Raw genomic sequence first — 25339 nt, 5'->3', positions numbered from 1 at the left:
ACATCAAAGTGTGCACATACACACACACACCCCTATATAACTACTGCTGTACACACCTTTTCTATTCATATACTATCCATACTGTCTATACACACCATTTATATATATATATATATGTGTGTGTGTGTGTGTGTGTGTATATATATATATATCTTTATATGTGTATATATATATTTATTTATTTATATGTGTATATATATATATATTTATTTATATTTACAGATTTTTCACTAAATTAGCCCAGAGGGAGGTAGAAGGGTAGCATATGACTGGGATGGACGGCTTGAAGAGGACTCATCAGTGATTTCATTACCGCTCTCTTGTCCATCTCAAGGTCAAGGAGTGGGGAAGTAAAAAGGGAAACTAAATTGACCGCAACAGGGAGATAATTCCAAGAAGACCTATCAATTTAGTCTATCTGTGCACACACACACACACACACACACACACACACACACACACACATACACACACGCACAACTCCCTTCTGAGAAGCGTAGAGAGGATATTGGTTTTGGTTTGAAGGTTGCAGTGGCATTGCTCATCTCATATGAAGTCATATTTTTCTTCCATTGCTATAGTAACCACTCTCCCTGAGGAGTCTGACAAGACTCTTATTAATCCGGGGGCTAAACGAAGGTCCGTCTATTCGTCAGGAAGCACTCAGCAAAATAACAAAGTGGGACTCCGGATCCTAGATCAACGTTTAGTGGGCTGATTCAGCCTGAATATAACATTTTAAAAATACAAATACATGGCATATCGTAACTCATATCAACTAATTAAACCAAATCATTCTAAACTTCATTATACGGTTGTTGATGGTGTGGGTGTTTTGCGTGGATGGTCTGTTTATCCTCCTCTTTAGTAGGTGAGATCCAGGGGGAATGAATATATATTAGTAACAGGGAAATTCAATTCAAATGTCATGGGAGGCCGGAGTGGGATGACTTAAGCTGAAGGAATTAAAGGACTGTTTTTGTCTTGTTGGTGGATGGGGAGATGAATGAATTGGTTTGTTTGTTTGTTTCATTTGAACGCGTAGGCCAATGTGTGTGTCTCTCTCTCTTTGTGTTTGTGTTTATGTGTGTTTAGATGAGTAAGTCATGTGTTTCCTCCCAGGTTGGTTTGTGTATGCTCAATGAGCTGACCTCTAGTTGTGTGGGTAAGTTGAAGCGCTCGATGTTGGTTTTTAAAAGACCAACATATAACAAGGTCAGTCTCCCAGCCGCCCTGCCTAATATGGCTGAGCGGGCTGTCAGTCACAGGGGGAGAGTCACTTCATTAGATAGAGAGCAGGGCTGATGGTGTGAGGCTGATTAATTGGTATGAACTTTGACAGGTGTGAAGAGGCCATGTCTGAGGGGCAGAAGTGGGTCTGTACCTGGATATTACTGTGTCATACCTGAGTCAAGCAGAGGAGGATGGAACCATTTGCTCTGTGTTGATACTGGTTGCTGTGTGTGTAGTTGTGTTTGTGTGCATACGTGTGTGCAGCCCCTTACCAAAAGTAGATAACCTACCTTTTCTGAAAGCCCTGCTATTCAGAGTATTCTCATAAAGCCCTGCTATTCAGATTATTCTCATAAAGCCCTGCTATTCAGAGTATTCTCATAAAGCCCTGCTATTCAGAGTATTCTCATAAAGCTCTGTTATTCAGAGTATTCTCATAAATCCCTGCTATTCAGAGTATTCTCATAAAGCTCTGCCACACTTTGGGGCTGCATTGTTCACTTAGGGAACTTCTCTCACATAAAAAACTCCATCTTGAATCCTTGGTCTGGTTATCTTGTAATCTAAAAATGGACAGCTTTATAGGCCTGGGTAGCTGGGCAGATTAAACCTTCATTCAATTCATTCTGCTCTTTCTTCCTTGCACTCTCTCTCCCTTTCTCTCTTTCTCACTCATTCTTTCTTTCTTGTTTTTCCTCTCTCTTATCTATGTTTCTCTGAAAGCGATATTCTTGAGTATTGTGTTTATCAGGTGCAATATAGGGCTCAACACACACCACGCCAAGAGAGACACCACAGCACTGCATAAAGAGAGACCTAAGACGACAACACAGCATGACGATAACTGTGTCTATGTAGGTCTTTTCAAAGTGCCCTCTCCGTCACTCCCAGCACTTTGGGGTTGAACTTTTGAACTGAATGCAGTAGCGTGTTGAAGGGATAGAGTGCTCTTAGTGTGCAAGGATAGAATAAATGTAGAATAAATATATCTCTCGAAGGGCTATTAAATGAAGAACGTCGAACTCTTCCTCTCCGAGTCGTGTTGATGAGCGTGTGTACATGTCTGCCACCTGCGCCTATGTGTGTGTGTTAGAAGGGCAGTGATGACGTGTGCAGCTTGAGAAATGTACACCTCCTGGGTGTGTATCTGTAGGGGCGTGTTGTTCTACCAGGATTAACCGGAATGCCCTGCCTGCAGCGGTTGGGTGTTTTGGTGGAGCAGGTTAGGTCACGTCGCACTGACTATTCAGCCATATTTACCGAGCGAACAGCCTAACAGCCTGCCTGGCTGACATGCCCGGCTGTGCAATCAGTGTATGAGCCTCAACAACACTCAACACAGTGCACTAATCAACAAGGCTATTCCAGACCAAGGTCATCAGCGCACACACACACAAACACTTAACACACAAACACTTGTCTTGAGCCATACCTTACCTTTACAATATCTTATTGAAACAGCGAATGTTCATTTTTATGTGGATGATACTGTTCTTTATTCAAGTGGTGGTAGTTTATCTTTAGCTTTTGAAAATGCCCAAAGAGCCTTTAACATCATACAACAGAATCTGTATGATTTAAAGCTGGTTCTAAATTCGGTAAAACAAAATGCATGGTATTTTCAAATGCCAGGCATGTTACAAATCATGTCATTGCTACATTGGCTGGACATACTATAGAGCAAGTTTAAGTGTACAAATATTTGGTTGTGTGGGTTGATGATAATCTGAGCTTCACTGTGCATGTAGAGAACTTGATAAGGAAGCTCAAGCTGAGAATAGGTTTTTGTTACCAGCATAAGGCTTGTTTTTCTTTTGAGGCCAGGAAGGAGCTGGTACGATGTACATTACTGTCAGTTTTAGATTTTAGTGATGTTATATATATATATGCAGGCCTCAACCACTACCCTGGGAGAACTTGATTCAGTGTATCATGCAGCCCTCAGGTTCATTACAAATCAGAAACGATCACACATCATTGTGATCTCTACAACGCTGTTGGCTGGTCGTCATTGACCTTGCGTAGGCTTAAACACTGGTATACACTGATTTATATTGGGTAAATGTATATTTACCCATATTGCTTAAAATTATCTCTGTTCTTTTTTAGTCAGGTCAGTAAATAAATATCAATTACGGTCCCATTCTGATTTGCTTCTAACAGTACCAAAAATTAGAACAGGTCATGGTAGAAATATTTTTAGTTACGTGGTCCTGGAATTCTCTCCTGAACATTTTAAAATGTGATGATCTAGTTTCGTTAGTGGAGTTTAAACACTTGATCGATATATATATATATCATAGAAGAGTGTAATTCTCTTCAGGACAGCTGTTTTTAGTCAAGATGTTTGTGTTTTTAAAGTAATATGTAATTGTTGTACTGTATGTGTGTTTATAGTTTTGTTTAATGTTGTGTTAGTGCAGCACTTCTCAAATAGTGTGGCGCGCCCCCCTGGGGGGGCTCGGAGCGATGCCAGGGGGGGCGCGTGTGACCCCGGGGAACATGCTTTTTTTGCCGCAGGGAGTAGGTTTTTTTTGCACCGAACAAGAGCACACAGCACAGAGCAGGAGATATGAAGTGCAGATAACAAACCCTTAAGAGACACCATGGAAAAAGATTTAACAGGGGTGTAAAGAAAGGCGGAGAGAGACGGAGATAATGAGACAAACGTAAGTCTCCCGAAAGCTAAGATGAGGAAGCGTATGTAGCGCTTGGCTTCACTGTGACTACGGTGGGAGACGAGGAGATATGAGGAAGCGTATGTAGCGCTTTGGCTTCACTGTGACTACGGTGGGAGACGAGGAGATATGATGAAGCGTATGTAGCGCTTGGCTTCACTGTGACTACGGTGGGAGACGAGGAAATATGAGGAAGCGTATGTAGAGCTTGGCTTCACTGTGACTACGGTGGGAGACGAGGAGATATGAGGAAGCGTATGTAGAGCTTGGCTTCACTGTGACTACGGTGGGAGACGAGGAGATATGAGGAAGCGTATGTAGAGCTTGGCTTCACTGTGACTACGGTGGGAGACGAGGAGATATGAGGCAGCGGACAGCATGAAGCCAAATAAATTAAGGCATCACTTAAAGACATTACACCCCAATCACGCTGATATGCCGGTTGAGTTTTTTCAGCGAAAACGTGCAGAATATTGCCAACAATTGTCCCGCTTTGTGAATGCTACTTCAGTAAACCAGCGAGCACTGTTAACATCATATAAGGTGGCGAACCAAATTGCTCAGTGCAACAAAAACCACTCCATAGCAGAGGAGCTGATACTGCCTGCAGCATTAGACATGGTCTCTGTCATGCTGGATGATGCAAGGGCTGCAAAAATAAAAACTATCCCTCTGTCCAATGACACTGTCGCCAGACGTATAAATGACATTGCTAACGATCTTAAAGAACAGCTGGTAGATAAACTCAAAGACAAACGTTTTGCCTTACAGTTCGATGAAGCAACTGACAGCAACAAAGACTGTTTGTTTATCTCTTATGTACGTTTTGACATGACAAACTCCCTGTGTGAGGATCTACTCTTTTGTAAATATGTCAGAGACAGAGCCACAGCTGAAGAGCTATTCAAAATGCCGGACTGCTTCCTGACTGAGAATGGGCTAAAATGGGAGAACTGCATTGGTGTTTGCAGTGATGGTGCACAGACCATGGCAGGGATGAGAAAAGGACTTCGGGCACTCATCAAGAAGGCCTCACCTCATGCTGAGTGGACACACTGTGTTATACATAGAGAAGCACTGGCATCAAAGGCACCTTTCCTCTGAATGAAGTGAGGTTATGACTGACATTGTAGGTGTAGTCAATTTTATAAAGACTAGACCACTAAAAGAGTTTTCTCTGCTATCTGTGAGGAGATGGGAGCTGAACATCAAGCTGTGCTGTTTCACAGTGAAGCAAGGTGGCTGTCACGAGGAAAAGTCTTGTCCTGAGTTTTTGAGCTCAGAGAGCAGATAAGAATGTTCTCGGAGCAGGAGCACAAGTATGACCTCACAGAAACATTTTGTGATGAGAACTTCCTGGCAAAACTGGCCTACCTGAGTGACATATTTGGAAAGCTAAATGAACTAAATCTACAGCTTCAAGGGAAAGATAAACACCCCCCTCAGGTCACAGACAAGATCAGCTCTTTCACTCGAAAGCTTGCAATGTGGGGCAGGCGACTTGATGAAGGAAATACTGATTCATTCGAGAACCTGCATGAATTTGTTGACACTACTGACTATGATGCCACCTCAGTGATTCCATATATTAAGGAGCATATTTCATCACTGATGGGATTCTTTAAAAAGTACTTCCCTGAAAACAGTTCCCAATATGACTGGGTGAGAGAGCCTTTCAATGCACCAGCTCCAACTGGTTTCAGCTCTGCAGAGGAGGACCAGTTAATTGATATGACGTCTGACTCCACATTGATACTGAGGTTCACATCACAGACACTGAGTGAATTCTGGCTGAGTGTAGAGAGGCAGTATCCACTCTTAGGGCAGAGGGCCATGGGCATTATTCTTCCTTTTGCAATCTTATCTTTGCGAGACTGGCTTCTCTCCTGTTGCTGCACTGATGACCAAGTACAGGTCCCAGCTAAACACTGAGCAGGAGCTGAGAATTGCAGTATCATGCTTCAAACCCCGCTTCGAAAAGCTGTGCTCTGCAAAACGTGCTCATTGTAGCCATTAATCCTGACTTCCTCATTTTGATTTTAAAAAATCAGCACAAATTGTTTTTATTCATTTTTGTTTTATAGATCAAAGTGTTTCATATATTGTGCTCCTGAGTTAATGTTGCTGGTCAATTTAAATGTAATATTATTTATTGATTATATTTATATTTGATTATATTTATTTAAATTTCAGGCAAATTGATGCACTTTAAGTCTTTTCTGTTACAGACTAAAAAACAATGTTAATAAAGTTATTCTTTGTTGTAAGTTGATCTATATTTCTTTATTTTTTATTTTTTTGTTATCTTTAATGTTAATAAGGATACAATGTTATGCAGAGGTGTACTTATAACAATTTTATAGACAAATGATACTATTTTCAGTCGCGGCGGAGAGCTGGGGGGCACGAAATGTTTACTTCTTCCTAGGGGGGGGGGGGGGGGGGGGGCGTAACAGAAAATAATTGAGAAGCACTGTGTTAGTGTATGTAAGTTGTTTTGTCTGAAACGTTGTTCCCCTGCTGCTATTGGACCAGGTATTTCTTGGAAAAGAGATGTTATCTCAATGAGAAAGAACCTGTATAAATAAAGGTAAAATAAAAATAATAAAAAAATACCCACCACAACACACTGGCTTATAACTGAAAACAAGTTATTTTCATCCCGAGCAACAATGACCCTTTTATAAACAACTCAATACCATCATCTCATCTGCATGGACCATCCTAAATTCAATGAGAGGCCTGCCTTAAAGAGGTGAGGGGTTTATAAATCTCCTTCATAGTTAATCACATCACAGCATCTCTCATCCATCCAGTAATGGAGGGGACTGGAGGGTCACACCCAATGATGTGCATAAACCCTGGAAGCTGACAGGGAGCTGTATTGAAGCCGCCGTGCAGCCATCTTGGCTCTCCTTCATAGTTTTTTTTTTGCTAAGTATATTCTATTACATACACCTTAATTAATTATTTAAAATTCAGTTCAACATTTTTTACTAATATTACTGTCCCCACCTCAACAAAGAAATACAAAAATACACTTGATTTTGTCCTTGAAACATTTGATTGAAATACTGTAGAATTCCCTTGATTCCTATGGAGGACTGCTCCTTCTGGGGAGTACCAATATGGCGGCCGGTGGCTTCAAATATTCTAATTGGCCAATACATAGCATTAGCAATCCAGGGTTTGTATATACTGTACCACATTGGTCACAACACTGATGAGGGTTCTTCACACACAAACCCTCTTTCTTTATTCTAACAACCCAGACAGACACAACTCACAGCTACCTAACTAGCACAAAGACCTAATACACAGTACCACTCAATAAACAACCATATCACAGTCCCTGTGCTATATATCGCTCCCCATCCACTTTGTTGTCAATATGTCATAACTCACAAGGACAAAGCAACAGGACTGGGAACAGGCTTTTAATCTTCAGCCGCTAACTAGTGAAGTATGATTCATATGTTTTGACTGTCCCTGTTCCTTTGTGTTCCTCTGTGTTCCTGTGTGTTCTCCAGGTGACGTGCCGTCCATTCCTCAGACAGGTTCTGGAGGAGATCTTCCACCCAGACAGACCTGGGTGTCCCGACGTAGAACACATGTCTGGAGGCCTCACCGGCCTGCTCAAGACTGGCTTCAGTATGTTCATGAAGTTGAGAGACTGAACCAACACACATATACACACACACACAGAAGAGACACACACACACACACGTGAGAGGTCTAGTTATGAAAGGGTCATATTTGGCTGAGATATGTTGGATATGGAGATTGGGCCAGAGCTTTATGTAGATTTGGCACAGAGGATATGGAGATTTGGGCTTGTGGGTAAGGTATATACACTACAGACTCCTTTCTGCCAGCAGTCTGACTTCCCCACGTCTGGTATTAGTTAAACTGGTGACTGGCCTGCATAGAGAATTAGACTGGTTGTGCTAACATGGCCTAGTTTCACAGAAATGAAGACCTAAACAGACAGCCAACCAAGAAAGTCCATACCATCAAAGTAACTTTCTCTGAACCATACAATCTCCATAGTCATCCTATACACACCCTCCATACTTTTCTATAAGACCTCTGTACCTTTACAGTATAAGCTTTATCCATAAAACACATGTTGTGTACACCCTCTAGTCTGGAGAGAACATAATGCGCTTTCACTGTCTACCTTACCGTTAAGAGGAGACTTCTCAGAAGACTGTGTGCATGTGTAGATCCTGTCTATAGGTGAAGGTGTGCATGTGTAGATCCACTCTATAGGTGAAGGTGTGTATGTGTAGATCCACTCTAGGTGAAGGTGTGTATGTGTAGATCCACTCTAGGTGAAGGTGTGTATGTGTAGATCCACTCTAGGTGAAGGTGTGTATGTGTAGATCCACTCTAGGTGAAGGTGCGTATGTGTAGATCCACTCTAGGTGAAGGTGTGTATGGGTAGATCCACTCTAGGTGAAGGTGTGTATGTGTAGATCCACTCTAGGTGAAGGTGTGTATGTGTAGATCCACTCTAGGTGAAGGTGTGTATGTGTAGATCCACTCTAGGTGAAGGTGTGCATGTGTAGATCCACTCTATAGGTGAAGGTGTGTATGTGTAGATCCACTCTAGCTGAAGGTGTGGATGTGTAGATCCACTCTAGGTGAAGGTGTGTATGTGTAGATCCACTCTAGGTGAAGGTGTGCATGTGTAGATCCACTCTAGGTGAAGGTGTGTATGTGTAGATCCACTCTAGCTGAAGGTGTGCATGTGTAGATCGACTCTAGCTGAAGGTGTGCATGTGTAGATCCACTATATAGGTGAAGGTGTGCATGTGTAGATCCACTCTAGGTGAAGGTGTGTATGTGTAGATCCACTCTAGGTGAAGGTGTGTATGTGTAGGTCCACTCTAGGTGAAGGTGTGTATGTGTAGATCCACTCTAGGTGAATGTGTGTATGTGTAGATCCACTCTAGGTGAAGGTGTGTATGTGTAGATCCACTCTAGGTGAAGGTGTGCATGTGTAGATCCACTCTAGGTGAAGGTGTGTATGTGTAGATCCACTCTAGGTGAAGGTGTGCATGTGTAGATCCACTCTAGGTGAAGGTGTGTATGTGTAGATCCACTCTAGGTGAAGGTGTGCATGTGTAGATCCACTCTAGCTGAAGGTGTGTATGTGTAGATCCACTCTAGCTGAAGGTGTGCATGTGTAGATCCACTCTAGCTGAAGGTGTGTATGTGTAGATCCACTCTAGGTGAAGGTGTGTATGTGTAGATCCACTCTAGGTGAAGGTGTGCATGTGTAGATCCACTCTATAGGTGAAGGTGTGTATGTGTAGATCCACTCTAGGTGAAGGTGTGTATGTGTAGATCCACTCTAGGTGAAGGTGTGTATGTGTAGATCCACTCTAGGTGAAGGTGTGTATGTGTAGATCCACTCTAGGTGAAGGTGCGTATGTGTAGATCCCCTCTAGATGAAGGTGTGTATGGGTAGATCCACTCTAGGTGAAGGTGTGTATGTGTAGATCCACTCTAGGTGAAGGTGTGTATGTGTAGATCCACTCTAGGTGAATGTGTGTATGTGTAGATCCACTCTAGGTGAAGGTGTGTATGTGTAGATCCACTCTAGGTGAAGGTGTGCATGTGTAGATCCACTCTAGGTGAAGGTGTGTATGTGTAGATCCACTCTAGGTGAAGGTGTGCATGTGTAGATCCACTCTAGGTGAAGGTGTGTATGTGTAGATCCACTCTAGGTGAAGGTGTGTATGTGTAGATCCACTCTAGCTGAAGGTGTGCATGTGTAGATCGACTCTAGCTGAAGGTGTGCATGTGTAGATCCACTATATAGGTGAAGGTGTGCATGTGTAGATCCACTCTAGGTGAAGGTGTGTATGTGTAGATCCACTCTAGGTGAAGGTGTGTATGTGTAGATCCACTCTAGGTGAAGGTGTGTATGTGTAGGTCCACTCTAGGTGAAGGTGTGTATGTGTAGATCCACTCTAGGTGAATGTGTGTATGTGTAGATCCACTCTAGGTGAAGGTGTGTATGTGTAGATCCACTCTAGGTGAAGGTGTGCATGTGTAGATCCACTCTAGGTGAAGGTGTGTATGTGTAGATCCACTCTAGGTGAAGGTGTACATGTGTAGATCCACTCTAGGTGAAGGTGTGTATGTGTAGATCCACTCTAGCTGAAGGTGTGCATGTGTAGATCCACTCTAGGTGAAGGTGTGTATGTGTAGATCCACTCTAGCTGAAGGTGTGCATGTGTAGATCCACTCTAGCTGAAGGTGTGTATGTGTAGATCCACTCTAGGTGAAGGTGGGAATGTGTAGATCCACTCTAGGTGAAGGTGTGCATGTGTAGATCCACTCTATAGGTGAAGGTAGGTATGTGTAGATCCACTCTAGATGAAGGTGTGTATGTGTAGATCCACTCTAGCTGAAGGTGTGTATGTGTAGATCCACTCTAGGTGAAGGTGTGCATGTGTAGATCCACTCTATAGGTGAAGGTGTGTATGTGTAGATCCACTCTAGATGAAGGTGTGTATGTGTAGATCCACTCTAGCTGAAGGTGTGTATGTGTAGATCCACTCTAGGTGAAGGTGTGTATGTGTAGATCCACTCTAGGTGAAGGTGTGTATGTGTAGATCCACTCTAGGTGAAGGTGTGCATGTGTAGATCCACTCTATAGGTGAAGGTGTGTATGTGTAGATCCACTCTAGATGAATGTGTGTATGTGTAGATCCACTCTAGCTGAAGGTGTGTATGTGTAGATCCACTCTAGGTGAAGGTGTGTATGTGTAGATCCACTCTAGGTGAAGGTGTGCATGTGTAGATCCACTCTAGGTGAAGGTGTGTATGTGTAGATCCACTCTAGCCGAAGGTGTGCATGTGTAGATCCACTCTAGCTGAAGGTGTGCATGTGTAGATCCACTATATAGGTGAAGGTGTGTATGTGTAGGTCCACTCTAGGTGAAGGTGTGCATGTGTAGATCCACTCTATAGGTGAAGGTGTGTATGTGTAGATCCACTCTAGGTGAAGGTGTGCATGTGTAGATCCACTCTAACTGAAGGTGCGTATGTGTAGATCCACTCTAGGTGAAGGTGTGTATGTGTAGATCCACTCTAGGTGAAGGTGCGTATGTGTAGATCCACTGTAGGTGAAGGTGTGTATGTGTAGATCCACTCTAGGTGAAGGTGTGCATGTGTAGATCCACTCTAGGTGAAGGTGTGTATGTGTAGATCCACTCTAGGTGAAGGTGCGTATGTGTAGATCCACTCTAGGTGAAGGTGTGTATGTGTAGATCCACTCTAGGGGAAGGTGTGTATGTGTAGATCCACTCTAGGTGAAGGTGTGCATGTGTAGATCCACTCTAGGGGAAGGTGTGTATGTGTAGATCCACTCTATAGGTGAAGGACTGTATGTGTAGATCCACTCTAGGTGAAGGTGTGTATGTGTAGATCCACTCTAGGTGAAGGTGTGTATGTGTAGGTCCACTCTAGGTGAAGGTGTGTATGTGTAGATCCACTCTAGGTGAATGTGTGTATGTGTAGATCCACTCTAGGTGAAGGTGTGTATGTGTAGATCCACTCTAGGTGAAGGTGTACATGTGTAGATCCACTCTAGGTGAAGGTGTGTATGTGTAGATCCACTCTAGCTGAAGGTGTGCATGTGTAGATCCACTCTAGGTGAAGGTGTGTATGTGTAGATCCACTCTAGCTGAAGGTGTGCATGTGTAGATCCACTCTAGCTGAAGGTGTGTATGTGTAGATCCACTCTAGGTGAAGGTGTGTATGTGTAGATCCACTCTAGGTGAAGGTGTGCATGTGTAGATCCACTCTATAGGTGAAGGTGTGTATGTGTAGATCCACTCTAGATGAAGGTGTGTATGTGTAGATCCACTCTAGCTGAAGGTGTGTATGTGTAGATCCACTCTAGGTGAAGGTGTGTATGTGTAGATCCACTCTAGGTGAAGGTGTGCATGTGTAGATCCACTCTATAGGTGAAGGTGTGTATGTGTAGATCCACTCTAGATGAAGGTGTGTATGTGTAGATCCACTCTAGCTGAAGGTGTGTATGTGTAGATCCACTCTAGGTGAAGGTGTGTATGTGTAGATCCACTCTAGGTGAAGGTGTGTATGTGTAGATCCACTCTAGGTGAAGGTGTGCATGTGTAGATCCACTCTATAGGTGAAGGTGTGTATGTGTAGATCCACTCTAGATGAATGTGTGTATGTGTAGATCCACTCTAGCTGAAGGTGTGTATGTGTAGATCCACTCTAGGTGAAGGTGTGTATGTGTAGATCCACTCTAGGTGAAGATGTGCATGTGTAGATCCACTCTAGGTGAAGGTGTGTATGTGTAGATCCACTCTAGCCGAAGGTGTGCATGTGTAGATCCACTCTAGCTGAAGGTGTGCATGTGTAGATCCACTATATAGGTGAAGGTGTGTATGTGTAGGTCCACTCTAGGTGAAGGTGTGCATGTGTAGATCCACTCTATAGGTGAAGGTGTGTATGTGTAGATCCACTCTAGGTGAAGGTGTGCATGTGTAGATCCACTCTAACTGAAGGTGCGTATGTGTAGATCCACTCTAGGTGAAGGTGTGTATGTGTAGATCCACTCTAGGTGAAGGTGCGTATGTGTAGATCCACTGTAGGTGAAGGTGTGTATGTGTAGATCCACTCTAGGTGAAGGTGTGCATGTGTAGATCCACTCTAGGTGAAGGTGTGTATGTGTAGATCCACTCTAGGTGAAGGTGCGTATGTGTAGATCCACTCTAGGTGAAAGTGTGTATGTGTAGATCCACTCTAGGGGAAGGTGTGTATGTGTAGATCCACTCTAGGTGAAGGTGTGCATGTGTAGATCCACTCTAGGGGAAGGTGTGTATGTGTAGATCCACTCTATAGGTGAAGGTGTGTATGTGTAGATCCACTCTAGGTGAAAGTGTGTATGTGTAGATCCACTCTAGGTGAAGGTGTGTATGTGTAGATCCACTCTAGGTGAAGGTGTGCATGTGTAGATCCACTCTAGGGGAAGGTGTGTATGTGTAGATCCACTCTATAGGTGAAGGTGTGTATGTGTAGATCCACTCTAGGTGAAAGTGTGTATGTGTAGATCCACTCTAGGTGAAGGTGTGCATGTGTAGATCCACTCTAGGGGAAGGTGTGTATGTGTAGATCCACTCTAGGTGAAGGTGTGTATGTGTAGATCCACTCTAGGTGAAGGTGTGCATGTGTAGATCCACTCTAGGTGATGGTGTGTATGTGTAGATCCACTCTAGGTGAAGGTGTGCATGTGTAGATCCACTCTAGGTGAAGGTGTGTATGTGTAGATCCACTCTAGGTGAAGGTGTGTATGTGCTGCGTGTTTGATCGCAGAGTTGCTGTGATGTCTTGTTTAGACAGACTGTGAGTCGTACAGACTCCCTGGCTTCAGCAGCCGCACTTTCAATACTGTGCAATTTATTTCTGACTTTTTATCAACTACTTTTCCACTCAACAAAAACAAAAACTGCAGTTTTGACCTCTTTTCCCCAACAACTTGGACAAAAACGTGGAGGTTAAATCTTAGTCTGTTTCCCTGCTACTCAAATCTGAAATCAGAACAGGAATAACTTCTACCAATCAAGACGTACAGCTGTTTTAGTAAGCGCATCAACGACTTTTCCTCTCAACTTTTTGAAGCAACTACCATTTCACCACTTTCCCAACAACTTGGACAAAAGCATAGGGCATATGAAATCTTAGTCAACTTCTCTGCTTTTCGAATCTGAAATCAGAACAGAGGATCTGAACCAATCAAGAAGTACAGCTGTTTTAGTAACCCCATCCACTACTTTCATTAAGCTTAATTCCCACTGTTGAGTGAACTGCCATGGATCTTCCCTAAACGTCGACATTTAAAACGGGTTGTTTGGATCCTGGATACTGATTGGACAAGCAGCATTCTAAGCCATACTGTATTCACAGACACAGGCACACCTATGCCTGCTAACAGTTCCGCCTGCATTATCGCTGCGCCTCTATAAGAATATCATCATTTTTACACTGCTGACCGAATCATCTGTTGTATTTCTCTCAACTCGCACACATTTCCCTTTGCTTCCAGCCTGGCATTTAGTTTGGTGCAGCGGAGGTTAATATAAGCCTAGTTGTCTGCCTCTCCGACCTCGGTAACAATGTTCTGTACCATAGAGAACAAACGGAGTCCAGACAAGACATCAACTTTTTCTGAGCCAGGTGAAATCACGCATCAATGTCATTATTATGGATATATTCAAGTCAATGACAATAGAAAAACAGTTCAAACAACGGAAAATGTAGCTAATGTAAGGTGCGATATTTGACGTGACTGAGTTAGCAACATCAGCACCACGTGTGTTATTTCATAGTTTTGATGTCTTCACTATTATTCTACAATGTAGTAAATAGTAAACAAATAAAGAAAACCCGTGAAGTGAGTAGGTGTGTCCAAGCTTTTGACTTGTACTGGATATGTGACCAATAAAATGTGATTTGATTTAAATTGAATCGCGTATCTGACCAATTGTGCAAGACTTTAGTTCTGGTTTAACCAAGATTACGTATTGCTTAATTATAGCACTGGGGGAGCACATTCTAAGAATGAGACAATTACTAAACGATGTGACTTTTGACACAAATCAGCTACTTTGACCACTTTCCCAACAAGTTAGACAAAAACCTAGAGGGTATGAAATCTTAGTCTACTTATCTGCTATTCAAATCCGAAATCAGGGAGAAAATGGGGTATACCACCCTGAACACACCTGATCTCGGTAGCTAAGCAGGGTCGGGCCTGGTTAGTACTTGGATGGAGGTCCACCTGGTAATATCAAGTGCTGTAAGCTAAAAAATATATATAATCTGAAATCAGAGCAGAAATATCTTCTGCCAATCAAAGATAGTACAGAATGTAAAGCATGACTGGTTCACTTAACTAAAACAAACAGGGTCAAACTCAAATTGCTTGTGTTTATTGGTTTTGGGGGGTTATGTAACTCAGTCGGGGTCTCAACTTACAATTGAGAGTTAGAATAGTAGAATACACAAGGTGCAAATTTGGTTGTGCATCAGATGTTTTTCTCATGAACAGTGAATGTATCATTATTCACTCAATTAACCATGTCAGCGAACTGTTTTTGATTTGTGAGTTAGTCTAGCCAGTTATCTAAACTTTTTAAGTAATCACGGCTGCATACCGACGGGCACGTGCCCGGGGGCCCTGACCTCCAGTGGGCCCTCATTGATGAATTTTGTCACTCTCACTCAGATATCATTTACATGTGTAGAATTGTAGGAAATGAGCTTTAAAACGGCAAAAAAATGAAATATGGGGGGGTACAATAAAACTCAGGTACACACCCCCTTGGGGGGGGGCAACCAAATCCCGCTTAGGATCCCCAAAAAGGCTAGAACCAGCCCTGAAAACAAACTTCTTCAACTACCATGAAAATACTTTTAAACAGCTGAAGTAAGTCGCACAAGTTTACTTCATGTCAAATTACATTTCTAATTTGGTTGATATTATGTTCGCTTCGCTTTCCTTTCCTTCTCTTCCCTTTCTCTTCTTAACCCTCCCCACCTCCCCTCCCCTCCTCTCACTCCTACAGACGTATCCAACTCTTGGTTGTTGCTAGAGTACAGTGGGTGTGTGTTGCCTGAAGGAGGGCAGGTCTTACCTCTTTAAGGATGCACATGTAGATGCTGTGTTTTTGTCTGCTGTTCTGTGTGTGCTGGTATAGCTAATACACAAATGCATGCACCCGCATACAAAGACTCATACAAATGCGAAATACAAAATGAACACAAAGACCCATACCCATCTGACCTACAACATTGCACACACATGCTCAGTCTCACATCCACACAAATATTTAAACGTAAACACACACACACACACACACTCATATATACACGCTACCTACTCTGAGACACATGTTGAGCCAGCCCAGGCAAACAGCCCTGATGCACATGTCAGGCCATGCAGGACCAGTCCCGCCCCCCTGCAGCTTTGATTGCACGGTTATTATTCGAAGACTGCAGATGTGGCCTTGACGCTGCTTCCCAGCCAGTAGAGCACAGCCATTATCCATAGGCCAACCAATCACACACAGCACGCTCACCAGACCCTCTGACTCACACTCATGTACAAATCCGTGTATGTCTGGAATGAGTGTTGTTTAAAGCCTTCGACTGAATAGTGCATTCTGACCACTGTGTTGGGCAGCGACTCAGACCAGAGAGAGGAGAGACTGAAGGACAGAAGGGGAGACCCACTGTGCACAGACCTCAGATTAATGTCTCGTTTTGATTTACATTTGGTTGAGTTGTCAACTATTGTGAATGAAATCAACAAAAAATTGCCATGTCATTTGATTTAGGTAAAGCGTTAGGCATAAAAAAGACGAAATGCCCTCCTTACGTTGATAGCTTTTAGCAAATCCCAAGAGTTTTCCACTTTGACTCAAAGTCATCACATAGAAATTACATGGAAAAAAACATTGATTCAACCAGTTTTTGCCCAGGGGGTAGTGACATACAGAGAGACAGAGAGAGGAAGAGAGAGAGTGAGTCAGTTTATGCTGAACTGTAATCTGGCTCCAAAGATCAGAGTTTGTCTTCAGAGTTTCAGCTCACCAACCATAACATAACCTTCAATTATGTTATGGTTAGCTTGTTCCGTTCAAATTACATGAGCTAATCCTGTCGTGTTCTTTTCATCCCAATCCCTAACCCCTCCCTAGGTGAGCCGGCCACACCCCAGCGACCACGGCCTGCTCTTTCTCTTCCTGGTGGGAGGAGTCACTCCCTCTGAGCTGCGCCTGATCCGCAAGGTAGTCTCCGCCCACAAGCCGGGCACTCAGGTGAGAGACCCCGGCCTGCTGCTCTTAACCTATCTGGGAGAGCTTTAGTCGAACAAACAACACAGAGGGAGGGATTGGGGAGAGAGAGAGAGGGATTGGAGAGAGGGAGGGGTTGGAGAGAGGGGGGGAGGGGTTGGAGAGAGAGAGGGAGGGGTTGGAGAAAGAGAGGGAGGGATTGGAGAGAGAGAGGGCGGGCGGGCGGGATTGGTGAGAGGGAAGGAGGGATTGGAGAGAGGGGGGAGGGGTTGGAGAGAGGGAGGGGTTGGAGAGAGGGATCGAGGGGTTGGAGAAAGGGAGGGAGGGGTTGGAGAGAGGGAGGGAGGGATTGGAGAGAGGGAGGGAGGGAGGGATTGGAGAGAGGGAGGGAGGGATTGGAGAGAGAGAGGGAGGAATTGGAGAGAGAGAGGGAGGGATTCGAGAGAGAGAGGTAGGGATTGGAAAGAGAGAGAGAGGGAGGGATTCGAGAGAGAGAGAGGGAGGGTGATGTAAATGGATCAAAGGAGAGGAGATGTGAGAGGCCAGGTGCAGACTACGCTGCTGTGGTATTGATGTGTTGTTTAGGCTACAGCTCTCCAGGTTATGGCTCAGTGTCGTTACATAACACTCTGTGATGGGTTTGTCATCAGAGTCTGAAGGGACATATCAAAAGAGGAACCTGAGCAGAAAATGCAGTGAGAAGCAGGGAGGGGGCGACCACAAAAATCTGGGTGCTGAGTTGACGATGTTCCTTCATCTGCCCTGGAAGAAAGTCAAGAGTAGCTAGATATTATATAACCCGACACACACACACACACACACACACACACACACACACACACACACACACACACACTGACACACTTCTCAGGTGACAGACAATGGATAGTGCAGCAGTAAACGCAACTCATGTTATATACTCACGTTATATAGACACGTACAGTAACTGCAAAGCCATTGTGTGTGTTTGGCTGTTTTGAGTGTGGTAATGCATCTCAACAACATCCTCAACATCAGTGTGTATTGTACATTGTGTGTACATGGTTAGTGAACTGTGAGCCAGTGTACTGTAGTACAGTCTAATCCCTGGCTAGCTGTGCTAATGAAAGGGACATATAATGGGGTTCAGAGGGGATGAAAGGCCTGAGCAGCATCAAAGCCTGATGAATACATCTCGAATCAGAACAACAGAAGAAAGAGACACTCTTACTGTGCTGTAGGACCCTCATCCTGAAGCCAGCAGCCCACACACAGTCTGACCTCAGCCCACATACTCTGACCCCAACCCATTCAGACTGCTCCGTCTGTCTGCCTTTAGAGGTGTTCTGATCAGGGCTGGCTTCCAGGAACATAGAGGTCATCTAAGGACTTGGTCATGAATGAACCCAGATTTAAATGCAGTCAGACAATAGTTTTGTTTGAATTAATGATACAGATATGTTTTTTTCAAATCCAGTTCAAAATGAATAGCCTGGATTTGCTTAATGTCTAAACTGAGTCATTGGGTCATATACTGAATGTGGACAGAAGGTGGAATAAATGTCATCTCTATCGAAATCAATTTGCATTATTTTAATTGAGAGATTGTTGCGCCTTCCATGTACATTCAGCATCTGCTTATTTTAAGTAGGACGTTTACTCCAGTTGTCTGAACCAATGGTCTGAACACACAGCAACTGTTGTGTTTCTCCTTTGCTGATGTAGTCACTGGCCAGTCTGACTCTCCCTGTCTGTCTGTGCTTGTTCCCAGGTGCTGGTCCTCTCTACCAGACTGTTGAGACCTACAGACGTCCCCGAGCTGCTCTTCACCACCCAAAGACTGGTGCCAGACATTGGTGTGTGAGCACGGAACAAGGACCACACACAGACACACACAGACACACACACACACACACACACACACACACACACACACACACACACACACACACACACACACACACACACACACACACACACACACACACACACACACACACACACACACACACACACACACACACACACACACACACACACACCACCAACACCTACCACTCTTAGGGTGTGGAGAGGAGAAATGAGAGGCTCCAGTGAGATTGTGTGGTTTGGTAATGGACTGGAGTCATGGGTGTGGTGAGCAGAGGTGGAGGTTTATGAATTTGTCTAGAGGAAAAAACAGAGGATCTACTTCGGCTTTTTTCAAAGACATTCCCAAATGTTTACTTCAGTTGTGTTACGTTAGAGTCCTCTCCCTTCCCTTGTACTACCCAAATCACATTGTAAGGCAACACTTAGGTACTTATGGATTCTCTCATTCCAAACTGTACAGAATGTAAACGTGATCCAATCTGGTGTAATCTGATCTTGAAGCTCAACTCCAAACAGACAGATGACATTCAAATCAAGTTACTTTAATATGTGTTTTGTTTACATTCAATCTGAATACGTTGAATAAATCTTGTATATTTGTGAAACTCATCCATCTGAAATGGAAAGTTCTTGAATGCTAGTTGGTTAGTGTGTGTGTGTGTGTGTGTGTGTGTGAGAGAGTTGGAGGTTGTTCTGGCTGTGGCACTAACTGAAGTGCTAACAGTCCTATAGTATGTGTGAGCTCATTAGAAGTGAGAGTGTGAAGTAACGTGAGGCGTCCTGGTGTTGATGAGAGTGTGAAGTAACGTGAGGCGTCCTGGTGTTGATGAGAGTGTGAAGTAACGTGAGGCGTCCTGGTGTTGATGAGAGTGTGAAGTAACGTGAGGCGTCCTGGTGTTGATGAGAGTGTGAAGTAACGTGAGGCGTCCTGGTGTTGATGAGAGTGTGAAGTAACGTGAGGCGTCCTGGTGTTGATGAGAGTGTGAAGTAACGTGAGGCGTCCTGGTGTTGATGAGAGTGTGAAGTAACGTGAGGCGTCCTGGTGTTGATGAGAGTGTGAAGTAACGTGAGGCGGCCTGGTGTTGATGAGAGTGTGAAGTAACGTGAGGCGTCCTGGTGTTGATGAGAGTGTGAAGTAACGTGAGGCGTCCTGGTGTTGATGAGAGTGTGAAGTAACGTGAGGCGTCCTGGTGTTGATGAGAGTGTGAAGTAACGTGAGGCGGCCTGGTGTTGATGAGAGTGTGAAGTAACGTGAGGCGGCCTGGTGTTGATGAGAGTGTGAAGTAACGTGAGGCGTCCTGGTGTTGATGAGAGTGTGAAGTAACATGAGGCGGCCTGGTGTTGATGAGAGTGTGAAGTAACGTGAGGCGTCCTGGTGTTGATGAGAGTGTGAAGTAACGTGACGCGTCCTGGTGTTGATGAGAGTGTGAAGTAACGTGACGCGTCCTGGTGTTGATGAGAGTGTGAAGTAACGTGACGCGTCCTGGTGTTGATGAGAGTGTGAAGTAACGTGAGGCGTCCTGGTGTTGATGAGAGTGTGAAGTAACGTGACGCGTCCTGGTGTTGAGTGTGAAGTAACGTGACGCGTCCTGGTGTTGATGAGAGTGTGAAGTAACGTGAGGCGTCCTGGTGTTGATGAGAGTGTGAAGTAACGTGACGCGTCCTGGTGTTGAGATGGTGTGTCAACAACCAGCCGTTCAGTCGGCAGAGCAGCGAAAATTAAAGACATGTCTCCATGCACATTACAATCCTGACCTGACACCACAAACATACATCACAATAATACTGTTGTGTGGTGGCTGTGATGTCTGTTGCCCTGACAATGACATGATCAGTCATGTTGTAATCCTGAAGATCACACAGACACAGCTGTCCTGTCAGTCACACTGCCCACCTTCCTGTGACATCATAGTAAGACAATGGTGGTGCTCTGTTGTAGCTGTCATGTTAAAGGACAATTCCGCCACTTTTGAACCTTATAGTCATGATCTGCAGCACCAAACTAGTGTACCTGTGTGAAAACAGCTTGTTTCTATGATATCTGGTTAAGATAAAGGTCCTAAAAAAATGCTCCTGTGACAGTGTAGGATCAAAACCTGCAGAAGGTTTAGACAAGAGTGCTCCCCACAAATCAGTGTTTGCGTAGAAAGAAATATACAGATTTTCAATGTAGAAATGCACCGTTTACACCAACACTGGTCTTGTGCTGATAGTGAGAATGAACTTGAAAGTTGGTGTAATTGCCCTTTAAAATCAAGGCCTCTAAAGATCTGTATCTATGGAGGAGTCAAACAGCCGTCACACTGGTTTGTGTGCATTATACACCCACTGCTGTGGTAGAATAGAACATGCCATGGATTCTACTTGATTAAAAGCCTTCCTCCCACTTAGAAAATGGGGTATATGCTAATTCTGTGGAGCCACAGTCATTGATCAACCATTCTTCTCATGAGGTTCAAAAATCGGAATTCTCTGTGGTCTTTTATGCCAGGTTTAGGAACAACCCCTTTGAGGACGAGCCTGGTCTGTTAGTGTTCAAAAATGGCATCGTCTTACCACGCTTCATTGTAAATAGTGTATGCGCACAGACCCTCACACGTCTGTGTGTACCTGGTTCATACCTGCCTCGTATAAAAGTATTGTCAGTGTATTTCTCAAACAAGAGGTTATAGTCGAAGACAAGAGTCGTCATGAATTCAAGCATTTTATTTTCAAAAATGTAACAAATAAATATCAGTAAGCCAGTTGGCTTTCTTAAAGTGCATCACAGATACCCAACACCCCAGTGTCCAATCTATGCTGCCCCGCAGTGACCCTGCAGTCGTCGCATAGTTCACTACCATGATGTGCAAAATGATGGTTTTGCCTGCTGTACAAGGAATGCACTGGGGAACTGGAGATAATGACAGACGAGAAATGGAACAGTGACAACACAGCGTGCTGACTCAAGTGCTTGGCGTGTCTGAAGAGTGTTCTCTCAGCATTGCCAAGCAGAGTGGCAGCCTGAATAAAAAAACTCAAAACTGACACAATAGGTGCCAGCTTAAAAAAAAACTAAAAAACATTCTGTGCAGTGTCCTTCAAGGCTTTTGTTGCCAGGAGGAGATATGAGATTGTGTTCACACTTTTATCTGGAGTATCTGGCCTTCATTCAGCACAGGGACAGCTTCCCCCTTTGTCTCTTCTGGTGGGCTGACATACCAACACCTCCCAGCTGCTGTCTCATAGCAGACCCCAGTGAACAGTCTCAGATAGGACAGGAGTGACGGTGACAAACAGGCTGACACCGGTCCGCCCCACAGGTCATTTCCGCTGTCAGAGTGAACATGGGGTCCGAGTTGAGCCTCCATTTTGTCTCTGCTGCTCATCGTAAGTCAGGCTGCTCCAGCCATATTGAGAAGTCCCAAACAAGGCACAGGAATCTTCTCTGCCCTCTTTTCTCATTTAATTTATTTTCAGTAGCCACTCCGGACCACGTTGTGTAGTAGACGAACCCAAGTCCTTCTCACACAGAGGTGACAGTCCTGACTTTAGCAGACAGGGCCTGCTTGAAGCGCCTCTTCAGGTCCTGCATGTTGGGGGACTTGGGCCTGGGGATAAGGGGTGAGCGTCCCTTCTTCTCAGCCACTCCGCTGGAGGTGGTGTGGGAGGACATAGAGGCTGTGGGCTGCTGTTTGGCCATGTGGCAGCACAGCCTATGGAAGGCCCCATGTACCTGGCTGTAGTCTTCGCTGGCTGACACCTCGTAGAAGGAGCAGCCCAGCGCTGCCGCCAGCAGGGGGCCCTGTTCGGCATCCACCCGCCTCATGTGCAGCAGGTCCGCCTTATTGGCCAGCAGGATGACGGGTGGCACGTTGGCCCTACCCGCTCGGGCCACCAGCTGGTGCAACTGGCCAATCAGATCAAAGCTATGGCGGTCGGTCACAGAGTAGACCAGCACCACGGCGTCGGCCCATTGGATGGAGCAGGTCACATGATCAGGGATGCTGAGGCCGTTACCGGTCAGCTGAGGAGAAAAACGAGGACATCATGGTTAGAGAACTGTTGCATTGGAACCCATTTGATGAACGTTATATAATCCACCCTAGACAGCTATGGGATTTAAATTTAATCCAGATCAAATATTCCCATCTTTATGCAACAGGTCAGTTCTACTGAATGGAGTGCTGTAGTCTAGTCAGCCAGTGGGAGTAACTTAACTCCTCTCCTGCCCCTAGCCTACTCTCTCCTGTGGCTGCTGAGTGAGTGAAGGGGAACTAGGTGAGGTTGATTGAAGAGCCAGGCGTGGGGTATCATTTACCCCTAGCTCTGACATCCACTGAATAGAAATTAGATGGCTAGACTACAAGTCTCTGTACTTCAGTAATAAAAAAACCTGCTGGTTTGGACCAAAGCCCAGACCAGGGAGGGAAGAGCTCTACACAGAAAGCGCAGACTTCTCATAGCCTACTATAGTAATATAACGACTGTAGATACTGATTCGTGGTAGGATTAAATCCTGATCTATTCCTAAAACCTCACACCAAAAACCCTACAATGATCAGAGGCTAGCCTAAATAGAAAACTAGCCTAAATGGCGTTGGTTTGTAGGGACTCACAAGCAGACGTCTCGAGCGCTCAATTCGAAGCTGTGGGAGGATTTAGAGTTTGTGTAGCAAAAGGCAGATGGTGAACTTACATCAACACCCGGCGTGTCCTGGACTTGGATGGCTACTTGCTCTCCTCCGTCCACCTGGACCTCTCTTGAATAAAGGTTTCCTGCGTTTCTCTCGTAGTCCCCGATGAAGCGCCTTGTTAGAAATCTTACTACCAGAGCTGGAAGAGAAGACGACCATAACATTAATCAAATGGTCTATGAATTTACAAATACATTTCTCAAATGTAGTTAATATAAACGAACAAGTTCAAACAGTAAAACGGAAAACTGTAGATAAGTCCAACTGATTTTTCAATGTACCTGTTTTGCCAACTCCGCTGCCCCCAATCACCGCTATTTTGATGTTCCCGTTGGACGGGCACTCTGGGGTCGCAAACTCCGCGATGGTTGACATGTTCTGGATCAGACGCATTTTGACTAAATCCTCGTTCAGTTTTCAATATGATGCAAAAAATGTATTCAGCTCTGTCAAACAATGTTTCGTAAAATAGTTTGTAAATACCTAAAGTAAGCCCTTAATAGCAGCTTCAGAAAATCTCTTGTCCGCTGTTCCTTCCAACCCGGAGCTGACTTTGTGAATACTGCAAGATGTGAAAGCCCGTTGGATTTTATAGTGCCAAAGAAATGGTCGATGCTGATTGGCTAGTGGCAACAGAAGGCTCTCTCGGCACCCTGCCTCCTTTCACGTGGATCCGCAAGCCAAACACAAGGAGAAAAAGACTGCAACCACCAATTGGATACCACGAAATTGTGGAGAAAAAGTGGCCAAAAAAAAATGCCCCGTGCAACAAACAGGTGGGTCAGTTCTTAACAAAACATCATTTCGTATACATTATAAGCCTTAATAGCTACTGTAGAGGGACTGGGGCGCTAGTAATTGACCAGATATATGACATTTAATAATACCCAAAACACGTGGGAAAAAATGGTGAATGAGATTATAGTATAAATATTGATCCCCAATAGAAACCAAACCTATCGAAAAAGTTAGTTGGGCCTAAGTATAAAAAAAGAAGAAGAATATAATGACCACGTGCACACAGATGCTATTTGCACATCTGCAAGGAGAATCTAAAACATCGACAGGTAAAGTGTGATCAAACGCACATCCTATAGTGGGGTGCAGGTTCGGAAAAATTAGTTCTAAAAGTAATATAGCCCGCACACTCGTAAATTCCACCACGTACCCGTATGAATAAACCCACAACATTTCGATCCTGCAAGCAGTGGCGGATTTAGGTACAGGCGACATGGGCAGCCAACCAAGGCGACATCTTCCCGAGGGCAGCACGAGGCCATGCACAAAAAAAATCGTAATGGTGACATTTGCGCGATCGGTTTTCTATCACTCATTTGCGCATCACGTCAATGATGTGGGTCTCCCACTCAGAAGTACGAGATGGGGGGGGGGGGGGGGGGGGGGGGAGTAGGTTGACCAGAGTTCTCCCCACTGGAAGCCCGAGGTAGGGGAGGGGGGAATCTATCAAATAGCGCACCTCTAAGGTTGTACAGTACTAATACAATCAGTACAATCAGTCACACTATGAAATGCTACCAAATAAACTACAATTCATTCATAATACTGTGAATATATAGTTTCACATAAATATTGTTGCATTTTTTTCTGGTTTGTGTGATATCGGGTCGCCCAGGGAGCCATACAAGCTAGAACTGCCTGCAAGGATCTTCATGTTTATTAATAAAGGCGTGTGGTCGAGTTTATGAGTGTGCGGCCTCTATTTCTAAAATATCACATAGGCTACACAGGAAAGTAGAAAGGTATTTGTTTAACAGGTGTCCTATTTAGAGACGCGTTGACTGTAGTTGTCTGTATAAAACATGCACACAAACATCCAGGTCTTTTGTGTCTGACAGTGTGCACGTGCAAAAGTACTGAGAAGATAGCTGTCGTTTCAGTGGCAGCCGTCCCTAGTTGTGTGAATGGAATATAACCAGACCCTTTGTAGGCGACTCCATGGAGTATTGTTGTGAAATAGATCCATGCTGTTGGTGGTAGGTAATGGGAGCAGTCAAACAGGCTCTTTACAAGGCCTCAGCACAGGGGGTTGATGTTC

At 44.4% G+C, this 25339-nt stretch overlaps 2 protein-coding genes across 2 annotated transcripts in view; one reads left to right on the top strand and one right to left on the bottom strand.

Moving 5' to 3' along the window:
- The window catches only part of LOC116352879 (sec1 family domain-containing protein 2-like), a 68208-nt gene extending 49545 nt beyond the window's left edge, over positions 1-18663 (top strand). The window contains exons 3-5 of the mRNA XM_031833512.1: positions 7442-7562; positions 16661-16780; positions 18507-18663. Coding sequence (XP_031689372.1) covers positions 7442-7562; positions 16661-16731 — 192 coding nt within the window. The 3' untranslated portion in view covers positions 16732-16780; positions 18507-18663. The remainder of the gene's footprint in view (positions 1-7441; positions 7563-16660; positions 16781-18506) is intronic.
- A 2635-nt stretch (positions 18664-21298) lies between these two features.
- LOC109898022 (ras-like protein family member 11B) lies at positions 21299-23945 on the bottom strand. Its single transcript, XM_020492757.2, has 3 exons — positions 23565-23945; positions 23286-23422; positions 21299-22613 (listed from the first exon to the last, which is right to left on the bottom strand). Exons 1-3 carry the CDS (start codon positions 23674-23676, stop codon positions 22113-22115), a joined length of 750 nt encoding a protein of 249 aa, XP_020348346.1. The 5' UTR covers positions 23677-23945; the 3' UTR covers positions 21299-22112.
- Between the last annotated feature and the right edge of the window lie 1394 nt (positions 23946-25339).

The sequence above is a fragment of the Oncorhynchus kisutch genome, linkage group LG10, assembly GCF_002021735.2.
Source record: "Oncorhynchus kisutch isolate 150728-3 linkage group LG10, Okis_V2, whole genome shotgun sequence".
Lineage (NCBI taxonomy): Eukaryota > Metazoa > Chordata > Actinopteri > Salmoniformes > Salmonidae > Oncorhynchus > Oncorhynchus kisutch.
Note: the sequence above shows the minus strand (reverse complement) of the source record. Positions and strands in the feature narration are given on the sequence as shown.

Coding starts and splice junctions, on each gene's coding strand:
- LOC109898022 (XM_020492757.2), bottom strand. CDS start 23,676: ATGCGTCTGATCCAGAACATGTCAACCATCGCGGAGTTTGCGACCCCA. Junction 23,423..23,564: donor CAGCGGAGTTGGCAAAACAG/GTACATTGAAAA, acceptor CTTCTCTTCCAG/CTCTGGTAGTAAGATTTCTA. Junction 22,614..23,285: donor AGGACACGCCGGGTGTTGAT/GTAAGTTCACCA, acceptor TTTTCTCCTCAG/CTGACCGGTAACGGCCTCAG.